Genomic DNA, 21,935 nt, shown 5'->3' with positions numbered 1-21,935 from the left:
ACTGTCCTCATTTATGGATGGGAAGATTGAGGCTCTGAGAGGTTAAGGATCATGCTCTAGAGGGATGGAGCTGGGTCTAGATGACCCTGGAGACTTGCTACCTCCATGGGAGTGTTGCTTATTTTACAGTATGCATAAGTTTTATGCCACATGTGAGGCTACGGGCATCTTGAAGTCAGTCCAAAATTTTATCTTTTATAATCTTCATGCCATGTACTATCTAGTAACTATGATAAAGATGTTAAAAATGTTGTTGGCAGGATGAAAATATTTGATTAAGAAATGACAATAAAATTATCCCCATCAAAATTATCTTCATCTTCTCAAGAGAATATACCAATGAAAGAAACAGATTGTTTATCTTACATTTGTATCCATATGAAGCATACAGACTTTTCATTGTCTGGGAGTCTGTCCACACCATAGTAACAAAAAAAGTGCAGGTTGTATATTTGGTGCTGGAGATAGAAAGGTGTTAGATAATATTCCTGTCCTCCAAGGGCATGGCATCTAGTCCTGCAGAGAGCTCTCATTCCTTTTTTCCCCTCTCATACCACATCTCCTTTCCAACAGCAAGTCCTGTCGTCTGGAATCTGCGCTTCTCTCTCTGCGTGTTACCACCACCCTGTTCAAAGCTCCATCATCTCTCACCTGGGTTATTGGCCTCCCTGCTGCTTCTCCTCTTTCTCTTGTGAGTCTCTCTCCTCAGCAGCCAGAAAGCACCCTTTAAAACAGTGAGATCATATTACTTCCCTGTTCAAAACCCTCTAGTGATTTCCATCCTACTGAGAATCAAATCTAAAGGTCTCCAATGACTGTTAAGGTCTGTGGGATCCGTCTCCTCCAGCCTCTCTGATCCCAGTTCCTAAGGCTCCTCCCCCTCTCACTCACTGGGATCAGGCAATTGGCTTCCTTGGTGTTCCTGCCTCAGGACTTTTGTACTTACTCACTGTTCTCTCTTCCCGGAATTCATTCCCCTCCTCCATCCTCTTACACCAACACAATCCACATGCTCTTTAAATTCCTTCAGGTCTCTGCTGAAATGTTATTTTATTGAAGAGGCCCTTCCTGATTAAGTGAAAAACATCATTTTCTCTCCAACATAAACCAAGAGCATGCATTATCTCACTTAGATTGCTTTGTTTTTTCACAGTATTTATCATCTCCAGATATATAATTATATGTTTATTGTCTATTGCTGAACTCTACCCACAACTCTACCCCAACTGGAGAATATAAGTTCTAGTGCCTAGAATAAAAAAAAAAAAAAGTAGGTACTCAATTAACATAGTAAGTATTCAATAACCATCTATTCAACGGATGGATGAATGGATGGATCTTCTATCTCTGGCTAATATCTAGACTCAGCTTATCTTTGGCTCTAAAAAGGTAGCATTTGCTATGTAAATAAATTGTGTTCTGATAATATTAATGAAATATCAGTTCTTTCTTGTTGGATTGTGTATATCAGAAGCTGTAGGAAGAAGCATACCTACATGCATCTTCCCCGTTTTCAATTTGTGTCATTATCTCGTTCTTGTATTGTGCTGCCTGTGGATGGCATTTTGTCTGGATGGATGTGTCTTTTTCACACACATATGATCATTCTAAAGAGACCCCACAGGAGGTTCTCACATGCCTGCTCTTTGCTTCCCTTGTTCACTGACTTCTGCACTCATCATCCCCCTATTTCCTTGCACTGCTGTAGACCTGGTTGTTTTCTGAGACAGTCCCTATCCAGTATTCTTTTCTCACATTCCACATTTGGTGCCAATCCAAAGCCAGTCCAGCATGGAGTGGACAGGTGGTGTTGGGGAGGGGGAACAGGGAAAGGCAGAGGAGAAGCAAAGCTCCAACGGAGATTCCCTTCTTTCTCCCATAGCTGAGGACCCTGTATTCTCAAGGGTAGCCACCTCAGCTCTATGAACCAACTGTTTTTGGAAGTACATCTGGAAAACTTTGGGATATTAAAATAGGGCTTCATGGTCAAACTTGGAGTTGGTAAGCAAAGTTAAAAGGTGTGTTTATCTTGATACTTCTCAGCATTTTTAATAGAAGAATGTGCATTGTGTACATGAGAGAAGACCGTATGGTATTACAGGAATTTCATAACTTTTTTAGTCATGAAAACTTTTTTCATGGAATGTCTCTCTTAAATAGCATTTCTTAGAACATACTTTGAGAAACCCTGCTTCAACCCCATCAGTTACTTAAAAGTCTTCACTGGGCCGGACGTGGTGGCTCACGCTTGTATTCCCATCACTTTGGGAGGCTGAGGTGGGCAGATCACCTGAGGTTGGGAGTTTGAGACCAGCCTAACCAACATGGAGAAACCCTGTCTCTACTAAAAATACAAAATTAGGCAGGCATGGTAGTGCATGCTTGTAATCCCAGCTACTTGGAAGGCTGAGACAGGAGAATCGCTTGAACCTGGGAGGCAGAGGTTGTGGTGAGCTGAGATCACGCCATTGTACTCCAGCCTGGGCAACAAGAGCAAAACTCCATCTCAAAAAAAAAAAAAAGTCTTCACTGAGGCCTAAGCCCTCTCTCTATTTTAGAATACCAGAATGGTGGCATTTTTTTTTTATATGTGCATGGCTCTTATATTTAGTCTTTGTGACTGATATGGTTTGGCTGTGTCTCCATGCAAATCTCACCCTGAATTGTATCTCTCAGAATTCCCATGTGTGGTGGGAGGGACCCAGGGGGAGGTAATTGAATCATTGGGGCCGGTCTTTCCCGTCCTATTCTCATGATAGTGAGTAAGTCTCTTGAAATCTGATGGGTTTATCAGGGGTTTCTGCTTTTGCTTCTTCCTCATTTTTCTCGCAGCCACCATGTAAGAAGTGCCTTTCATTTCCCACCATGATTCTGAGGCCTTCCCAGCCATGTGGAACTATAAGTCCATTTAAACCTCTTTTTCGTCCTAGTCTTAGGTATGTCTTTATCAGCAGTGTGAAAATGGACTAATAGTGAATCAGGGTCCCACAAGTATCATCTTTAATCTTTCTCTGAAAGCTGAATTGTATTTGAAGTGGAGAGAGGAGAAAGAGGTTGTTTTTAGGAATGAGCGCTTTTATTTTGTCCCCTAGTAATTACTAGCAGGTAAATCCTTAGAAGCACTGAAAAAGGTAGTGATACATAAGGGCAAGTTAGAAGTTGTGAAGTGTGTTCTCTTGCTTGGTAGGAAGAAAGACAACTGGGTCATACATGAGAGATTGTGGCACTGAACAGGGGAGTTGGTAAGCCACTCCTCGGGACCTTAAGACTAAAGTGCATGGGGCTAACCAAACTGACAGGAAACTATGTTTGTGGTTTGCACAAGGTGAAAGCCCCAGTTACCCACAGCTATTTGCTTAATGGTGTCTATATCCTCACATCCTGCACTGCCAAAATCCACAGAACAATCAAAGGTGAGGAAGGATGGTCCTTGATTCCTTCACATTGGAAGAGATTTAAAACTAGGATTCCACATTAGATCCGTGCATGCATTTTTCCCTGGAATATCAGTATTTATGGTAGTGAGTTCCCTATGAAGGATTGGCTACTAACACTTATTTAATACCTGAGTGTGTGAGCATCTCCTTAGTAATACTATTGGTACTCTTTTTCAGGGGTATAATAGGGTAAATAAATTTTTCTAGAATGTCTTAGGAACCTAAAACCTTAAAATTTGTCAGCCATTCTCATTACTTGACATTGATAAATTGCTCTATAGCTTTACTTTGAATGATTGAATGACAGTACATCTTGTTGCTTCCCTGTAGGGACCAAAATTTCCAGGAAATCTTTTAAAACTGATTCTCTGTTTGATATGTTTTCTTCATTGGCCAATTCTTGTTTGTTTGTTTTTTTCTTCTTTTGCAATTTTGGAAGATTTTTTTTTTTTCTGCGTCTGGAAGATGCTGAGAAAGTATTGATTCGCCATATGAAATCAGACTTACATGGGAAAATTTCACCTCTGTCACCCACCCATTCCACTCTGGAGCTCCCCCTCTCCATCAAGCCACAGCAACAACTCTTAGTGACGTTCCCCAGCCAGCAGGCATCAGGAGAGCCAGAGTGGTTTTTCTCATATTTAATGCTTTCAGACCAGTTACAGCTGGCTGCTCCTGCAAGTGCCCATCTCTCATCAGAGATGCTGAAGCTCCTCTCTGAGTCCCTCAATCCTCCCCTCTGTCCAGAGATTAAAGACAAAGGCCTGGCACAGAAGGGAGCCTTTGGTACCCTGCTTTAGCACTGTGACCCCATCACCTTTGGGGATTGGTCAGGCTGATGTCATACTAGTTGTTAACTTTTTTTTTTTGTTTTTTTTGAGACAGTTTCTCTCTTGTTGCCCAGGCTGGAGTGCAATGGAGCAATCTTGGCTCACCACAACCTCCGCCTCCCGGGTTCAAGCAATTCTCCTGCCTCAGCCTCCTGAGTAGCTGGGATTACAGGCATGCACCACCACGTCCAGTTAATTTTGTATTTTTAGCGGATATGGGGTTTATCCATGTTGGTGAGGCTGGTCTCGAACTCCTGACCTCAGGTGGTCCGCCCACCTCAGCCTCGCAAAGTGCTAGGATTATAGGCATAAGCCACCACACCTGGCCAGTTGTTAAATATTTTTAATATTCTCTCTTCAATAACCTTAAAACCGGTGAAAAAACTTTTACGTTTGACCTTACAGTGGCATTTGACCTTTCAATCCTTTCACCTTATTGAGACATTCTCTTTCATTCATTTCTGTAGTATTCTCTTTTCTCTCTCTCTTCTAGCCCTGCCTCGGTTTCCTTCATGGATCCATCCTCTCCTCCCAGACGTTGCACGTTGGCTTTCCTCAGGGCTCAGTCCTGGGCCCTCTTCTCTTCTCACTCAAATGCCCATTTTAAGTCATTTTTTTTCACACCCACAGTTTTATTTACACCTGCAAACAACAATTCACAAATTTGCACATCTGATCCAGACATCTTTACAGCCAATGATCTATTTCACATGTTCACATTTTGACATGTCCAGACTGAACTTATGACTCCTCCACTCCCTAAACATAGTCCTCCTACTCTCTGTCCATGAATGTGCCTCAACAGTCTGTTTAGTTTCTTAAATGTAGACCTTGGGAGTCATCTTCGACGCCCCATTCTCTCTCATCTTCCATATCCAATTTATCATTGTCATACTAACTTCTCTTCCTAAATATTCTTCAAATCTGTCCACTTCTCCATATGTTCATTTCTAAAACTTTGGTCAAAGTTATCATCATTTATAATGTAGGATTCTGCAATCGTCAACTATCGATTGCCCTGTATCCTTTTTCCTCTCTCGAATCTCTTCACCAACCCAGAGCTAGAAGATAACTTTTCATGTGCAAATATGTATTAGTCTGTTCTCACACTGCTAATAAAGACTTACCTGAGACTTGGTAAATTACAAAGAAAAAGAGGTTTAATGGACTCGTGTTCCACGTGGCTGGGGAGGCCTTCACAATCATGATAGAAGGCAAATGAGGTGCAAAGTCACGTGGTGGCAGGCAAGAGAGAGTATGTGTAGGGGACCTCCCCTTTATAAAACCATCAGATCTCATGAGAGTTATTCACTATCAGGAGAACAGCATGGGAAAGACCCGCCCCTCATGATTCAATTACCTCCCCTGAGTCCCTCCCGCGACATGTGGGAATTATGGGAGCTACAATTCAAGATGAAATTTGCATGGGGACAGAGCCAAACCATATCAAAATCTCATATTGCTACCCTAATTTAAACACTTGAAAGGCTTCCCATTTCTCTCAGGATAAGAACCAAATTTCTTCACATAAATTGCATGACTAAGTGTTGTTTGCTCCTCCAGGCACGCCTGGTAGGAGGCTCACTCTTGCTTTAGGTAGAGTGGCCACACTGAGTTTGCCTCTCCCTCTCCCACTCCTGCCCCACACATTCTTCAGATTTCAGCTCAAGTGCTGAACACTTCAAGTATGCCTTTTCTTATACCTGCTGCAGGTCAGAGCACTGTTCACCTAAGGAACCACTTCTTGGCAGCACCAACCAGAGTTATAATTTTACATTTATCTGTGTGAGACTTTGTTTAGTGCCTATTCTCTCATTTGTCTATAAGCTCCTTGAAGGTTGGGGACTGTGCTTTGTGTGTGTGTGTGACTGTTTCCTTGGTTTATTCTTGTATTTCCAGTGTGCTCTCTGACTCATCTAAGGTGCTCACTAACTTTCTATTAAATAATTAATTAATATTTACTAAGGTGTTTTTTTTCTTCCTCTGTTAAATAAGCTCTCTGGATTATTTTTAGTAAACATCCACATTTTATTCAGGCCTTGATAATTATGAGATATTTTTTCCTCATGTGTGCATATTTTTGTCCTTGAATGTGAGAAATAGATGACAGGCTTAGTTCTCGTTCTGTTTTGTATAATTTGGAATCCCTTCCACATGGAGGGCCTATTAACTTCAAAGGAAGCTCTGCACATGGAAAAGATACACAGGAAAAGAGTGAAAAAAACTAGAGCCCTGATTTTCATCATGGTTAATGGCCTGGATCTTATAGTGGTTTAGGTGAGTAAACTCTGAGAATAAACAGCTCACTCTTAGTGAACTCTTAGAAATAACTGTACATGTGGCAGAAATAATGCATATGCAGGCATTTGAGCAAATTCTGGGAAGCAATAAGAAGAGAAAAAAATCTTTAGAAATAATTTTAAGAATCAAGATAGTGCGGAAGCCTAGTAAGCCACAGAGGCATAAAAAATGCTCTCATTATGTGAGCATGGACTAATGTTTTGGAAGCGAAACTCAGTGAGAAGAGGTTTGTGGTGCTTTTGCAGGGCAGAATGAGTAGATGATGATGAAGGCACTGTAGACGTAGCCATTGTAGATTTGGGAAGTCCAGAAAAAAGTGAGAAAGGGACTCTTTCAGTTGCATGATGAAGTTCTTTTGCGAGACAGTAACTTGGAGTTCTGTTTAATTTGTGAAATCTTTGTTAGTTGGTTACAATTTAAACTTATGCCTGTGTTATTAGGTAGAGGTTGGGATTTACAGAGGAATGAGGGAAACAGAAAGTTATTAATTTTTTGGCAGCTGTATTTTAAAAAGTGGGGGTTTGATATGAATATTAAATATTGGTTCCTTATTTTCAATCAGTTTTTATTGAACACTATTAATGTTTTCAGTCAGTCCAGTCAGTTCCTTATTTAAAACAGTCAGGCTTCTTTCATCACAGTGATTTCCCATATACTGCTTCAGAATGCTTTCTTTTTATGTTGTGCTGTTAGGTTATTTCACTACTAGGTTGCTTACAATCTGTTTCAGTTTTTTCCAACATGCTGTGTTCATTATACATTAAAGGGAATCTCAAGATATTGCCTCTTTTAAACAAGCAATAATGTGATGCCAACTTACTTTTTTAATAACATGAGTATTATAGGAAAATAGGAAAAATACAGGGAAATGGAAGGAGGAAATAAATAGAACTTTGTGTTTTACCATCAAGTTTCAATCATAGGTAACATTTTGATATATATTACAATTTTTTCCCTGTCCTTACAATAACAAATATAACTGAAATAATTGTATACATATAATACTAATAGGTACTAATCTAAATCCTTTACATATATTAACTCATATGATTCTCATAACAACTCTACATTATAGGTGTTATTATTATTACGTGTTACCTATGAAGAAATTGAAGCAAAGGGAGTTTGTTCCCTTTAACTGACCTAATGTCACCCAGGCAGCAACTATTGAAACCAGGAGCCAATCCCAGATAGTCTGACTCTAGGATCCTGCCCAGTATTAGCCCACCCTGGCAAAAATATTTTTCTCACATCATGTACTAGGCATTTTTGTTCAGCTTAATTTAACATCAGAGGATTATGCCACAACCTGTTAATCAGTTTCCTGTTAGGAAAATGGGTTGCTTCTAATTGCTTGCCATTAGATGCCATACTGTAGCCAACATCCTTGTATGTGTGTGGGTTAAGGATGGGGGCTCTGAAATCAGTCTACTAGAGAGGTTTTATTTTATTCAAGTGCTAAATCCTCTAAGCGTGCTCTGCAAATTGGAGTAAAATGGCAAACAGTGCGGAAGCTCCTACAAGGAAGACCTGTTTATTACAAACATGGATTTGTCTGTTAAATAGAAGTACAATCTCATTTTCCTCACCTATCAGGGAGGAAAATGTTCCCTCCCTCATAGAATTATTATGTGGATTAAAAGAAATAATGTGTGTGAAGCTGTTAGCATAGTGCTTGGCACCGAGTAATATTTAGCAAATGTTAGCCATTGTTACTATTCCTGAATTTCTAAAAATGGAGTCAAATTATTATATTCTTTGCCTATTTTAGATACTTAGGAAACTCTCATTTCCTAGAAGGTTAAAACCAGGAAGTAGCATCCAAATGTAAAAAAGTCACTTAGCCAATTCATTCGTATTAGTAACAATTGATTTTGTAGAGTCTTGTAGAGTCTTGAAAACAAAGAAAAACAATCTTTCATCAAATATTTGATTATTTTGTGTCTCAGTTTCACTATTCTTTAAATCCCTTTATATATACTTCATCTTATTTTCTTGTTTTCACAACTTCTTTATCCCTGTCATAGCATTAGTTCATCAGATGTGAAAATCTATTTTCTACCATATAGCTGGCCACTTACAAGTCACACCTGGGCATATTTGTGGTGGCCCTCACTTCTGTTTTTGGGGCCAGGGCACCTGGTACAGTGCCTGATCCATCATAGGCATTCAGGAAATACTGGATGACTGACTGATAAGTATCTTAGGTGAGAGAGACTTTTGAACACTTTCCTGAATTGAACTTGTCTTTGAAAACCGCAGGCATGACCCTCTTCCTTCCACTGTTAGAGCACACACCCTCTGTGAGCAGGCGAGTTCCCTTGATGAATGGGGGCAAGAATGGCAGAAAGATAGGCCCAGGACTACACTTCCCTGTTTATCCATCCAGATCAATGTGAGAAGTCACTTTACTCCTCCTGGGGAGGACTGAGTGAGGAAACAACAGGAGTGCCTCTCCATTCCTCAACCCTCAGCAGTATTGCTCCATCTTCTCCCACCTTTTATTCCATTGGGTTTAATCCTTATTCTGGTGGCCAACCAGGGCTGTGGCTATCCCTCTTTGAGGTAAGAAGTCAAAGCTCTATCAGTTCTGCTTCTACCTTCTTGATACCACTCCCCCAAAGCTAATCATGGCTCCTATGGGCATCCTCTTAGTACCACTAGTGGACAGAAGGTTCTGAAAGAGGTCAAAGTAGTGTATTTATAGAGTCCACTTCAAGGCCAGCCTATGCACAAGGTTACATGTTTGCTCGTTATCTCTTGTTTCAAATTATGTTCAGACATGCTGTTTCTATTAGAGCTTATCAGAAATTCTGCAATGATCAAATGAAATCATTAATATACATTAATAATAAAATATCAACAAACTAGACATGGGAATTTTGTGAACCCCCTCCTCAATGTGAATATGAATCCTCTACTACTGTGAAGTTCCTAGATACGAAAGTTCAAGAATTACATTCCCAAAGGTGTTTTTAAGAAGTTAGCTTTGCCACCATGCATTTACCATCAAGGGGGAAAGCCATGTATATGCATACTCTTGGAGAAGGACACTTGAAACATGGCTGTCTATTGCAAAATTCAGGAATTTGCAGGGACCACAGCTCCAGTTACCCACCAGGATATTTTTCAGTTACCTTCCTTTTCCATACAGCATATTCAAAACCTCCTAATTTTTACTTTCCTTTTTCCTTTGCATTTTTCCTCCTGCCTCCTGTTACAAAATTTACTGGTCTAAGAAGCCTAGGCTTCCTGAGGAGACATTCTCCCCTCTATCTCATGAATCCAGAGCCATCTGGAGAACGTGTGCTTATGAGAAGAGTGAGTGGGATGGGAGAGACCCTTAAGTCTGTAAATAAGCCACACCAGTTAAGGTTAGCTCTCCACAGTTCCCTTCTTGCCCTGGCCCAGAGCACAGAATGGCACTGATGGCAGCTGATCTAACCCTTCCTTCCTAGGCCTGGTTCTAACACGTTAACACTAGAACCTATAGAGTGCATTGTGGTACGTACAGACCTCAGCTACCTTATAGTATGAAATTAGGAAATCTAGTTCACCTCTCGAGGCCTGCCAGGCCTGCAAATGGAAAGACTCTTTTCCCTATGGTTAAATCCCTGTCTCAAGCCTGCCTTAGAAACGAGTCTGCTAGCCAAATTCAAGGATAAGTAACCTGTGTCCTGAGGATGCCTGTGCTCACAAAGGTAGATCTTTCCTAACCAACTGGGTGACTGGACTGTCCATTGCCTTCGAGGAGCCCATGCAGCTCCCCAGCATTTGGCCAGGTAGGCTCCGAGGTATGTGAACTACCTTTATAGAAGCAGCTGCTTATCTACTGAGAAAGCCTAGGTATAAGCTTTTGTAATCTACCAAGATCAAACTATCTAACGGTGCATGGATTATAATCTTTATCTAGGCTGCAGCAGTTAAAAAAAAAAAGACAGCTGCATAGCTGAAAAAAACTTGCATGGTTGACCATAAGTGAGATCAAGGTCAAACCCCCTGCTCACAAGGTTCAAGACCTTGGCCACACTAGAAGTCTTCCACATGTACTTTTGTCTTCCCATGATTTTATTCCTTGTCTCTGTATTGATTTTATGATCCAGTATGTCAGCCAGATGTTGGGGTCTGAACTTACCCATAACATACAGGTTTTGCCGACCTTGACAAAACCTGTTTTCTCATAGCATGGACAAAACTAACAGAACACATATTCTCTTAGGGTAGGCTCATCACCAAGAGAAGAGGCTGGGCTGTTCCACTCTTCCCATTGCTGGTCTTGCAGTTGCTTTGAAAGTTTTCCTATTTGGCAAAAGAAGCTTGGGTGATATTTATGGGCAATAAATTTTAAAAAAACAGTTTGTCTCCAGCTGAACAAATGAGAACATGCCCTTTTAGCTCTCAAGGTCCTTTCTAGTCATGTAATTATGGGTTTGCTTGTTCTTGTTTACTCGAATACTCAAAATAGAATTTGATATTCAAATACTAAGAAGATGTAAGTGGCTGTTGTAGTGAACATTGATAGATATATTTTGGCAGTTTTAAATTTGAATATAAAATTAACATTTTATATTTTATCTTTCTCTGTGAAGGGCCTCTACCACTAACCCTATTTGTCTTGGCATTCTTTTCAAATTTTATTTAGTCTTTGACTTCTGTTCCCACTTACTTTCCTTTTTCTTTTCTTTTTATTAATTTCCCCTTATTGGTCTTACTCCTTGTGGTCTGACCATTTTTCCTGAATGTCTGCCTTTTCTTATCTCATTCCATTGTTTTACTTTGATTTTGCAGCTTCTCTCCCTCAATTCCTTGGTGAAAAGTACATTAGGAATTGTTCTTTCTAAAATCCTATTTTGAGCTGATTGTTATCAGAAAAACAAGTCCATTTGTGGCAAATGTGCTTCCTTTATTGTAAAAGAAAGGGCTGGGATTGGATTAGTACTTCTTAACCTTTTTATGATGGCAGCTTAATTGCTGACAGCATCCAGTGCTGAACTCACTTCCATGGGTACCTGGCAAGGGATGTGGGTCATGTTTCTTCACAACATGGCAGCTGTAATCTTCTTTTTCCCTTCAAATTAGAAAGCATATTGCATTGCAAGTGATATAATGTCATAGGGATAATCTTAAATATATTCTAATTATTTTTATGTCCATTCTTTGAAAATTTTAACTGTTATTACTAACATAATTGTCCTGTAGCTCAGTTGACTAAATCCACTAGACTAAATGATGTTTAATAAATATCCTTTTCAGCTGCAACATTAAATGCTTCTAGAAATAGTGGTGCATCTTTGAGGAATGAATCTAATGGTGCCAGTAAGATCAGGCAATTTATTTAACATCACATCAGCTTAAACTCTGAAAACTCCATTCTTGTCTTCATTTACACAGTATCTGCTTTTTTTTTTTTTGACTTCATTGGACTCTTATTCCTTTTATCTTCTCATTTTCTACCTCTCCACTGGCACCTCCTGACCTTATTTCTCTGCTTGACCTAGATTGAATGGATGATCACCTGAATTACTCTCTTGCCTAAAACCTTCAACATCATTACACTTCTGTACTTAGGTCACCTGGATTCAGAAACTCAGAACCCTGGATCAATTCCCATTTATCATCTTATTTTCTACATCAGGTGTACAAAGTGCTGCTGGAAAAGAGAACACAACTACGCTGATTGTGTCCCTGCAAGTTTGTTCTTCATTCTCAGCTTTCAGCCATTTAAGAAAATGAATTCTAGTTGTACCCACTCTCACTCAACTACTGGTTGCCTCAATATCACTACCTTCAAGCCTCCCTTCCAACTTCATACTCTCACTCTCCCAGATAATTTTGTCTGCTTTGTCAACAGAAATGGAAAGATCAAATATAACCTTTCTAAACCTCCTATTCTGCTCCTCACAAAGGACTTACATCCACCCTTACTCTCTCAACCTCCCCGGCCTCACAAGATGAGGCAGCTTTATTCCTATTCAAGGCTAGACCCTTCTCTTTGCTGTTCATGTTATCCACTCCTATCTTTGTCCTTGTATCCTCTTTATTGTATCGCCAACCTCTCACTCTCTACTTATTATTATTATTATTATTATTATTGAGACAGAGTCTCGCTATGTTGCCAAGGCTGGAGTACAGTGGTGCAATCTTGGCTCACTGCAACCTCTGCCTCCTGTGTTCGAGTGATTCTCCTACCTCAGCATCCCGAGTAGCTTGGGACTACAGGCACCCGCCACCATGCTGGGCTAATTTTTTGTATTTTTTGTAGAGACGGGGTTTCACCATGTTAGCCAGGATGGTCTCGATCCCCTGACCTCGTGATAGACCCGCCTCAGCCTCCCAAAGTGCTAGGATTACAGGTGTCAGCACCGCGCTCGGCCCTCTCTACTAATTATGAATCAATAAACATGCTCAATTGTTGCCCATGCTAAAGAAAGAAAGAAAGGAGAGAGAGAAAGAAAGAAACCTAAAACCAAACAGCTATCACCACCATCACCTCCTTTGACCCTGTGACCTATTCTGGTTTTAACTGTCTTCCACCTTCCTCTGGGAAGAGCTCTCTCCAGTCACTGTCTCCATTTTTTGTTTCCCATTCACTTTTCAACCCAATGAACTCTGACTCCTTGTCCCACCACCACACTGGCATAGCTAAAGACACTGTGATGTCTGCATTGTACTGTCATATCCCTTTCTGTGCTGAATTTGACACTTCCAACCTCACACTCCTTGAAATTCACCTTGCCTTTGGCTTCCATGATCTTACTGCTTTTGTTTCTCTGACATTCCTTTTCAGACTCTTGTGACTACCTCTGAAATGCTGATATTTCCCCCAGGATTCCATCTTGAACCACTGCTATTTTGCTTGGAGTTTTACTGCTACCAGTGTATGTGCTGAGGACTTGCAAGTCTATACCTCCATCCTAATCTCTTCCTTTTGCTTCAGAGGTCGGATCACACTCCATCTGTGTTTCCTACAGCTACCTCAAAGTCAGCATAGCCTTTGCTGAATTTGTCAACTCCCCCACTTTCCCAAGCTGGGTCTTCTTCCTCTATTCCTTCTGAATTTTAGAATGGTTTGTTTTAAAAGTTGGTAGCAGCGATAGTTTCAGAATCATTCTAAAACAGCACACAGTTCAATAAAAATGTAATGTAAGCTACATATGTAATTAAAAACTTTCTGGTAGCCACATTAAAAAACAAAAGGAAACGGATGAAATTAATTTTTACAATGAATTTTATTTAGCCCAATATATGTAAAATACATTTTGACATGCAATAATTGTTTTACATTAATGAGATATTTTACATTATTTTTTGTATTAAGTTTTCAAAATTCATGTTTATTTGAACACTTACAGCACATCTTTATGGAAACTAGTCAATAGGGCTCAACCACCATATGTGGTTAGTGGCTAGTGGCTACACTATCACCTAGTTCTAGTCTTTCCCCTCACTAATCCCACCCTCTTTCACTCATAAATCCTGTTGATTTTAGCTCCTAGATATTTCTTCAGTAGGTTCATTTCCTTTTAACTTTATACATCATGGCTTTAGTTCATATCCTGGCCATATTTCACTTGGGTTATTGCAATGGCTTTTATAACCTAGTTTCTCTGTTCCAGGGAGCATGCAAGATCCATTGAAATGCAGGGTACTATAGTAAGATATCTACTGATGTGTATTTTTAAAGAGAAAATAAGAAAGCTCAGATTCATATTTAATATTTATTTATTATACATACTGATGTCAGCACCCTTGCTCTGCATCTCTGATAAAACGAAATAACTAGTATATTTTCATTGAGTGGTATGATTAGCATGCTACTTGTAAGCCCTGGTAGGGAGGGTAATGATCTTAGTGTGAAATAATTTAACCAGCTCCTTCTTACTCAAAACTATTAAATAGATGTGATCATTTACTCTATGGAAAATAAAGTTTGTATGTGTGCATGCATGGGCTTCAGGCTTCATTGTGAATAAGAATCACCTTGGCAACATATTTAAATGTAGATTTTTGGATTTCATATATATACATTCTCATTCATTTGGAATGGTAGGTGGCCCAGGAATCTATATTTTTATAAAGCATTTGAATGATTGTAATATAACTGGTAGAAACCATACTGTATTAGTCTGTCTTCATGCTGCTGATAAAGACATACCTGAGACTGGGAAGAAAAAGAAAAAGAGGTTTAACGGACTTACAGTTCCACATGGCTGGGGAGGTCTCACAATCATGATGGAAGGCAAAGAGGGGCAAGTCACATCTTACATGGATGGCGGCAGACTAAAAGAGAGCTTGTGCAGGGAAACTTCCATTTTTATTCCATCAGATCTTGTGAGACTCATTTACTATCACGAGAACAGTGCAGGAAAAATCTGCCCCCATAATTCAGTTACCTGCCACCAGTTTCCTCCCACGACACATGAGAATTGTGGGAGTTAAAAGTCAAGATGAGATTTGGGTGGGGACATAGCTAAACTATATCACTGTACTATACTATCACTATACTTTGAGTATTAGTCTGTTCTTTGTGAAGTAGAGAGTTAAAAAGCCGTGGAGAAAAGTGCATTAGCCCAGACTGGAGAGGGATGCTAAATGGGGGTTATAAAAGCAACAGCACACTGAAATGGAAATTGGGCACCAAGGCAATGCTGAAACAGGGAATCAAGGGCGACAGGGGCTGGAAATATGGAGAGAGGCTTGGAAGACAATGATGAGAACCTTGGTCTATTCAATAATTTTCTCTGGGATTGGCCTTCCTTCTTCAACTAGAAAAGTTAATAGCAATATAAAAATGAAATCTGATTATTAGGGTATTTTCATCTTCCTTTAGTAACTGACATTCATTAGTTTTTCAATAAGTAATATTTAAACATTTCAGGATGTCAACATATTGAGGAATTTCAGTGTAGGACAGTTTTTGACCTTAGAACAATATCATCCAATTGCATTTAGTATTTCATTCCTAGTTCTATGACAACAAAATTATCTTGTATAGAGGACATTGTAAATGATGCCCTCTGGATAACAGAATTTAACTTCACAATAGCTCCGAGGGGAAGAAAACCTCACATTTTTCCTTAAATTATATAAATACTTATCTATAAATAATTTCTGTTAAATCTATAATCTAAGTTGTTAATATTTTAAAACTTAAAACCTGTTTAAAAAATTTTATGAAGATGCTACATGTTTTGTAATATGGTAGAGAACAGCCAGAAGATTTAAACTTCATAGATTTAAAATTTTACAATATGCTGTTCAAATTATAAATTAAGACTATTAAAAACACCAAACTTTTCATTTTAGTTTATTACTTCATCTTTCTCCTTCAGTCAGCCTTATTTAGGGCTAACAAGGGGCTAACTGAGTTTCTTCTTTTCATCATTTGCTGGCAGGTCTGTGGTGGAAATCCTAATGGGCTGCAAACTAGGCAAACAAATGGGCCAGTAGGCTGGAAGTGGGGAAGGGACAGTGGATATGGAGAGTCTATTGTTCATCCAATCAACTAAATATGTTTTAATTGTAGCAACAGTGCCATAAGTAGGCCTGACACAGTCTATTAGTTTGCCTCACTTCATTCTTGTTTCACTCACTCCACTTCAACCGTCGATGAGTCTGGGATTTTTATTCCATTCATTGACAGGAGAGACTTCCCTTCACTCATCTGCACTTTTGGAAGATAAATTCTCTTGAATAACTCAATGGAAGTTGAGTTTGGAGGGAAAATACTATTTTTATTGTAATTAATATCTTGTTTTTAACTTCTCTTACTCCAAGACATCTAATCTCCATTGGCTTTTGTTAAACTAAACACCTCTGCTGATTTCTGCTTTTTCGTAGGTGATTCGCAAGGGGTGGCTCACCATCAGCAACATTGGCATCATGAAAGGCGGCTCAAAGGGATACTGGTTCGTCCTTACTGCGGAAAGCTTGTCCTGGTATAAAGATGATGAGGTAAGTCACAGAGAGTGACAAAGTTTTCTCATTGAAGTATTTCTCATTTTAAATTAATTGATATTATTATACTATGCAATTTTGAGACACCAGTGGTTCTCTTTCAGTGAGATTAAGCTTGGAATGTTTGTTTAAAAAAGCACTATTATTTTCTTATAGATTTAAAATTTTACAATATTCGCCCAAATTTCTGTTTCTTTTTTGTTTATTTCTTTGCTGTAACCATATGTTTGCTTACCTGAAGAAATGGAGGTAGGTATCAAAGTTGAAAACCTGCTTCTTTATAATCATGTCAGTGTACTGGTACAGTGAAAACAACTTTCGTTAAAGAAAGTGTTGAAGGACCCAAGGTAATAGAACATTTTAAGAGTGAAATTAATAATATTGATGCAGAGTTAATAAAGCATTTTGGAATTGTTCCTGTGACATCTGTCTCAAATGAAAGGCTTTTAAGAATGTCCGCATCGCTAGTCTTCAAGTGAGTCTCAGATCATTGTTTATACAAATTTTGTTCTTTGAGAATTTGATATCTATGTAAAAGCATGAATTATGGTAATTATAGTGTTCTGGTTCATGTTAGATGTTAATAATTTTGGTCCTGTGACTTACTACTCATTTAAATTTGATAGCTATAAAAGTGCAAACAAAAAACTCATATTAATCTTACAGAGCCATTTAAGTGCTAGAAATTTATACCATTAAATGTGAGGGAGCACAGATAGAAATTAAACTATGTCTTGAAATTTTTAATAGCCCTGGTCTGACCTGATAATTTTTTGGTACTTATAATGCGGCATGCAAACATTAGATAAGGATACTCTGTGATAGCAAAACTATGTACAGGTGAGATTCTCAATTTCATGTGGCCACGAAGGGCAAGTGTTTCAAAGTTAAAAGTTTTTCCTATCTTGGCCTGACATCTTTTGAAAGCATTACAGGGTGCCTTTGTCATTCCTTGGAGGAAAAGCTTCATGTCTTATATAGTACTTTTCATTTCTCAGGAGATCTGTGTGTAATAATGTGTTGAAAAATATTGGATGATTGGTTGATTGCCACTAAACTTTCTGCAATAAGGGAAATGAAATCCTATAGAAATGTCCAAACAAAATGCTATTTAAGAGCTTGTATTTAAATTTTTATGTCATTGACCATAGTCAAAAGTAGATTTGGTCACTGTGATAGTATGAGGGTTAGCAATGGTTTCTTTCCTGTGCTGGCTGCTTAGCTATCTCTGTCATTCTGTGGGAAGCTCTAGTTTTAACATAGCTTGAGGAGCTCAGAGACACGTCCCTAGATGTAAAAATCACTAAATAGATGATCTTCTTTGCTGTTCAGTTGTAATAAGGTATCTTCTATTAGATATATTTTCCCTCCAAGGATTTAGATGATAATTTATGTGCATTTAAATACGTGTAAACCTTGGGACCTTTCTCAGTTATACAAGGCCGCAGAAAATATTTTACTAAGGAATCATAACAGTGATGGGTAGTGTTTTATATGTATTAATTAACTCATTTAACCATATTCAGCCTTAACTACTACTATTCCTATTGTTGATGAGAAAACTAAAAATAAAACAAAACCTTTTTTTAAAAAAGTCTTTTCTACAGGACTATTTTCCTTATTGCAGAACATTTAGTCTTGGCGAGGATAACCAACTTACCAAAGTCACACAGCTAGTTGGTGGCAAAGCAGAAATTTGAACCTAGGCTGTTGAGCTCCACAGCCTATGCTTTCAACCACAAATAAAGGCAAGAATCCCAGAGATGCCTGGAGTTGTCCAAGCCAACCTCATCCCACAGAGGACTTATGAAGATGAATTCCAGGCATCTCAGCATTGACATGTTCCTGGGTGTTAGCAGCAGAGACACTGAAGACTCTGGAGTAGCTACTGCTGTTGGAGTGTGGCATTAGTCTGGCTGTGTGAGTCCTGAAAATAAGCCCATTGGAAGGTATAGGATGTTCTCTGTAGGGAAGGAAGAAGCTTTGAAGGCTTGGTGAGCTCTTGGTTATTGGCTCATCTCCTGTCCTCCAGACTCAGTATAATTCTTTACAAAATCACTGCCCTTGTAGCTTCCTCATGAGTACTTGATTACAACAAATGGAAAATAAATATGCACAGTTATAATATTAACCAAGTGCCACGAATAGTCCCGCTCTGTGTGCTGTGTATAACCAAGGTATGGTATGGAGGGTAGTTGGGGGCAGGTGAGAGTGGAAATGACCCTTGAAATAAATGGAATTATTTAGATGAAGAAACTCTAGGAAAGGGTAGTTTCATCCATTTAGATCATTTTAAGAAAGAGGAAATGACAAAGTTACTGCTCTATGGAGCTAACAAGCAAGTAGACTAGTAATACAATATCAGAAGTAAATGCTCTGAAGAAAATAAGATGGGGCATTGAGTTAGAAAGTGATAGGGAGGGGTCTTTAGATTTGGGTGATTGGAAGGAAGTACCACTTGAGCAGAGACTGAGATGATGAGCTGTGCAGAAGATTTTGCTGAAGAATATTCCAGGTAGAGGGAACAGTAAGTATAAAAACCCTGGAGATGGGATCCAACAGGAAGTCTGTGGCTGTAACATAGGAACAGTGGGGGAGAAAGGCAGGAGATAAAATCAGAGGTACCAGTGGATGGGGGCCTTATCAGTCCCTACCCAATGGTTTGGATTTTATTACAAGGATAATTGAAAATGATTAGAGTGTTCCAACAGGTTGTGACATGATTGGATTGATGGTTTAGAAAGATTGCCCTGGCTGCTGGATTGTGCATAATAAGTGGGATGGGGTGGATGTGTGGAGGGAGTGGGGATGGCTAGCATGGAAGAAGGGAGACCAGATTGGAAACTCTGACCATGGTCCAGGCAAGAGAGGATGGTGGCTGGGTAGTAGCTGGTGGTGAGGGTGCAGAGCACTTAAGTTCAAGGTAGCAAATTTATGGGCTACACACAGCTATGATTGAGTCACTAGCTTCTGTTACTCATTCAGAACTCTCAAGAAACAAGACAGGAAGTTCTCATCATTAAGATCATCATTGAGACTGAAAGCTGGCCTTCGTGAATTTAAGCAGGTATAATGACTAGGGGGAATGCTACTTGCAACCACAACTCAAACTCAATGATGATCTTAATGAGGAGGATCATCACCATAATGGCTAATAGTTATTGAGTATTTATAGTTCACTGAGCACATTATTTACATTCTCCATTTTAGAAATGAAGAATTGAGGCTCACAAGAGAGTGAGTAACTTAGCCAGGTGCCAAGTGTCAGTGCTGTGCTCTTAATCATCTGAACATTTCCCAACAATTCCTTTCTGAACACTTGTTATGTACCAGGCACTGTCCTAATCACTAAGGATAAAATGATTAGCAAGGAATTCATGGTACCTATTCTTATGAAGGCTGTTTCTCAATAAAGCAAACATACAAATAAATAGGAAAACCTAGCAGATGCTGATTACAGGCTAGGAAGAAAATAAAGCCAGTGATGTGTTGACATAGAGTGTGTGGGATAGAGGACACAGGTAGGCGGTACTTTACATTGGGTGGTCAGAGAAGGTTTGTGTTAATGTTCTGAGGCAGGATTGAGCCTGATGAATTTAAGGAGTGTAATTAAGTCCAGTGTGACTGGAGCAAAAAGAGAAAGGTACTCTAAAGATGAGGATTTTGATATTAAGAATGATGAGAAGTCTTTGAAGTTTTTAAGCTGGAGAGTCACATGATAAGATTTGAATTCTTTACTGATTCCTTTGGTTGCCTTGTGGAGAATGGATTGGAAGAGGGCGAAACTGGACTGGGGAGTTACTAGAAAGCTATTGCTTTCTACATCTATTGTGATCTGCATAGATAATGGTAGCTTGGGCTGGGATGAGTTGTTGGAATTTGATAAAAATGAATGGATTTAAGATATGTTTTTGGAAGGTGAAAATTGACATGAACAACTCATCACACATGCTAAGAGTTGCAGCAAACTGTAAGCCTCTTGAGACCAGGAGCCATTGTTTGTTCCCTGTCCTACCACCAGGGGACATAGCACTGATAGGAGGCACTAACTAAATATTGATTGAATGAAGGTGTCATTGAGCAAATGAATGAATAAATGCAGCATAATAATTAATCACATCCTGGCATATCAAATGTCAAAATTAAATTATTGAATTATAGAATAAAATTACCATTAAAGGTAGATTGTCTTAAATTGTCTTAAATTTTGTTAATTTTCATCATTGAAGGTTAGTGTGTTTTTGTTTTTGTTTTTTGTTTGTTTGTTTGTTTTTTATCCTCTGACTATATAAATGTGACTTCCTGGATTGAAAATCATTTAAACAGAAAATTAATTTCCCAATGTTGTTTTCATACATTGCCCATATATGTTGTACAGTTTTGGAGAGGGATTTAGTAAAAAGCAAGATGTGAGAATAAAACAGAAACTGTCATTTCAAAAGTTTTTTGAAATGGATTTTTGATCTAGATAATTTTACATTAATACTTTAAAATCAGGCTTGAAAAAAATGATGGCTTTTCCTTAACTTATGTCTAAAATGTGAATTTTAGGAGAATGGGAGACCCTGATTCAAGGAGAAAAGAGCCTTATTTTTCTTAAAACCAATGAGAAATTTGTTTTAAAAATACATAAATGTGTAAATATTAAGAGATAATTCAAATCTCTGAAGAAAGGGTACTGTTAATTTATGTATAATAAAAGCACTTAGTCAACATTTATTCTATTTCTATAGCCCAATGTGTAAAGATTTAAATCACAATGAGCTACTCCAAGGAAGCCGAATAATGCAACGTAGGCATTTCCAGTGGAAATATGCTAACCTTATACTATTGAGGAAAACCCAACATCTGCATTGAAATAAGGACATTCTTTGGACTCTTAAGAAATTACAGGCCTCATTTTTGTGGGTTGAAGTGTTTGGATAACTTGATAAGGAGATTATATAATTCCCTTATAGGGATATTTACTTAGCATTGTTTTCATTTTGTAACAATAACAAATGACAAATGTAACTTCAGAAATAGGAAACAAAATGACAGTTATATCCCTGGATGATCAAAGTTGTGAGATCAAGAAGTTATAGAAATATTCAGCTCTCTTTCTAGTTTCACTTATACTTTTAAGATTGTGCATATTTCCTACCAGATCTGCACACTCCCTGTGGTGGAAAAGGTCAGCGTCGACCCCGTGAACACTGTTCACACTCCTTCGTTAAGTTGTTTAGTTAGCCAAAACTTAGATATTTTCACAAAAGTCCCAGTAAATATTGAACTCTAATCCACTTATATTACTTAAAATTCTGCATGATCACAGTTGTATATATTTTTTACATACATAAACTATCTGATGTTATTCTTTTTTAATATAGGATTATTCATACAAATATTTCCATGTTCTGGCATTATCTAA

General features: G+C 38.6%; 1 protein-coding gene across 15 annotated transcripts in view; it reads left to right on the top strand.

Moving 5' to 3' along the window:
* Positions 1-21,935, top strand: part of DNM3 (dynamin 3) — a 577,169-nt gene that overhangs the window by 272,520 nt on the left and 282,714 nt on the right. For 13 of the 15 annotated variants that reach the window (XM_024249216.3, XM_024249215.3, XM_054525302.2 and 10 more), the window contains one exon: positions 16,409-16,522. In XM_024249216.3, coding sequence (XP_024104984.2) covers positions 16,409-16,522 — 114 coding nt within the window. Of the gene's footprint in view, positions 1-16,408; positions 16,523-18,152; positions 18,654-21,935 lie in introns of those variants that run through there. The other 2 variants (XM_024249218.3, XM_054525330.2) reach the window with 1 other exon arrangement.

This window comes from Pongo abelii, chromosome 1 (genome assembly GCF_028885655.2).
Source record: "Pongo abelii isolate AG06213 chromosome 1, NHGRI_mPonAbe1-v2.0_pri, whole genome shotgun sequence".
NCBI lineage: Eukaryota > Metazoa > Chordata > Mammalia > Primates > Hominidae > Pongo > Pongo abelii.
Note: the sequence above shows the minus strand (reverse complement) of the source record. Positions and strands in the feature narration are given on the sequence as shown.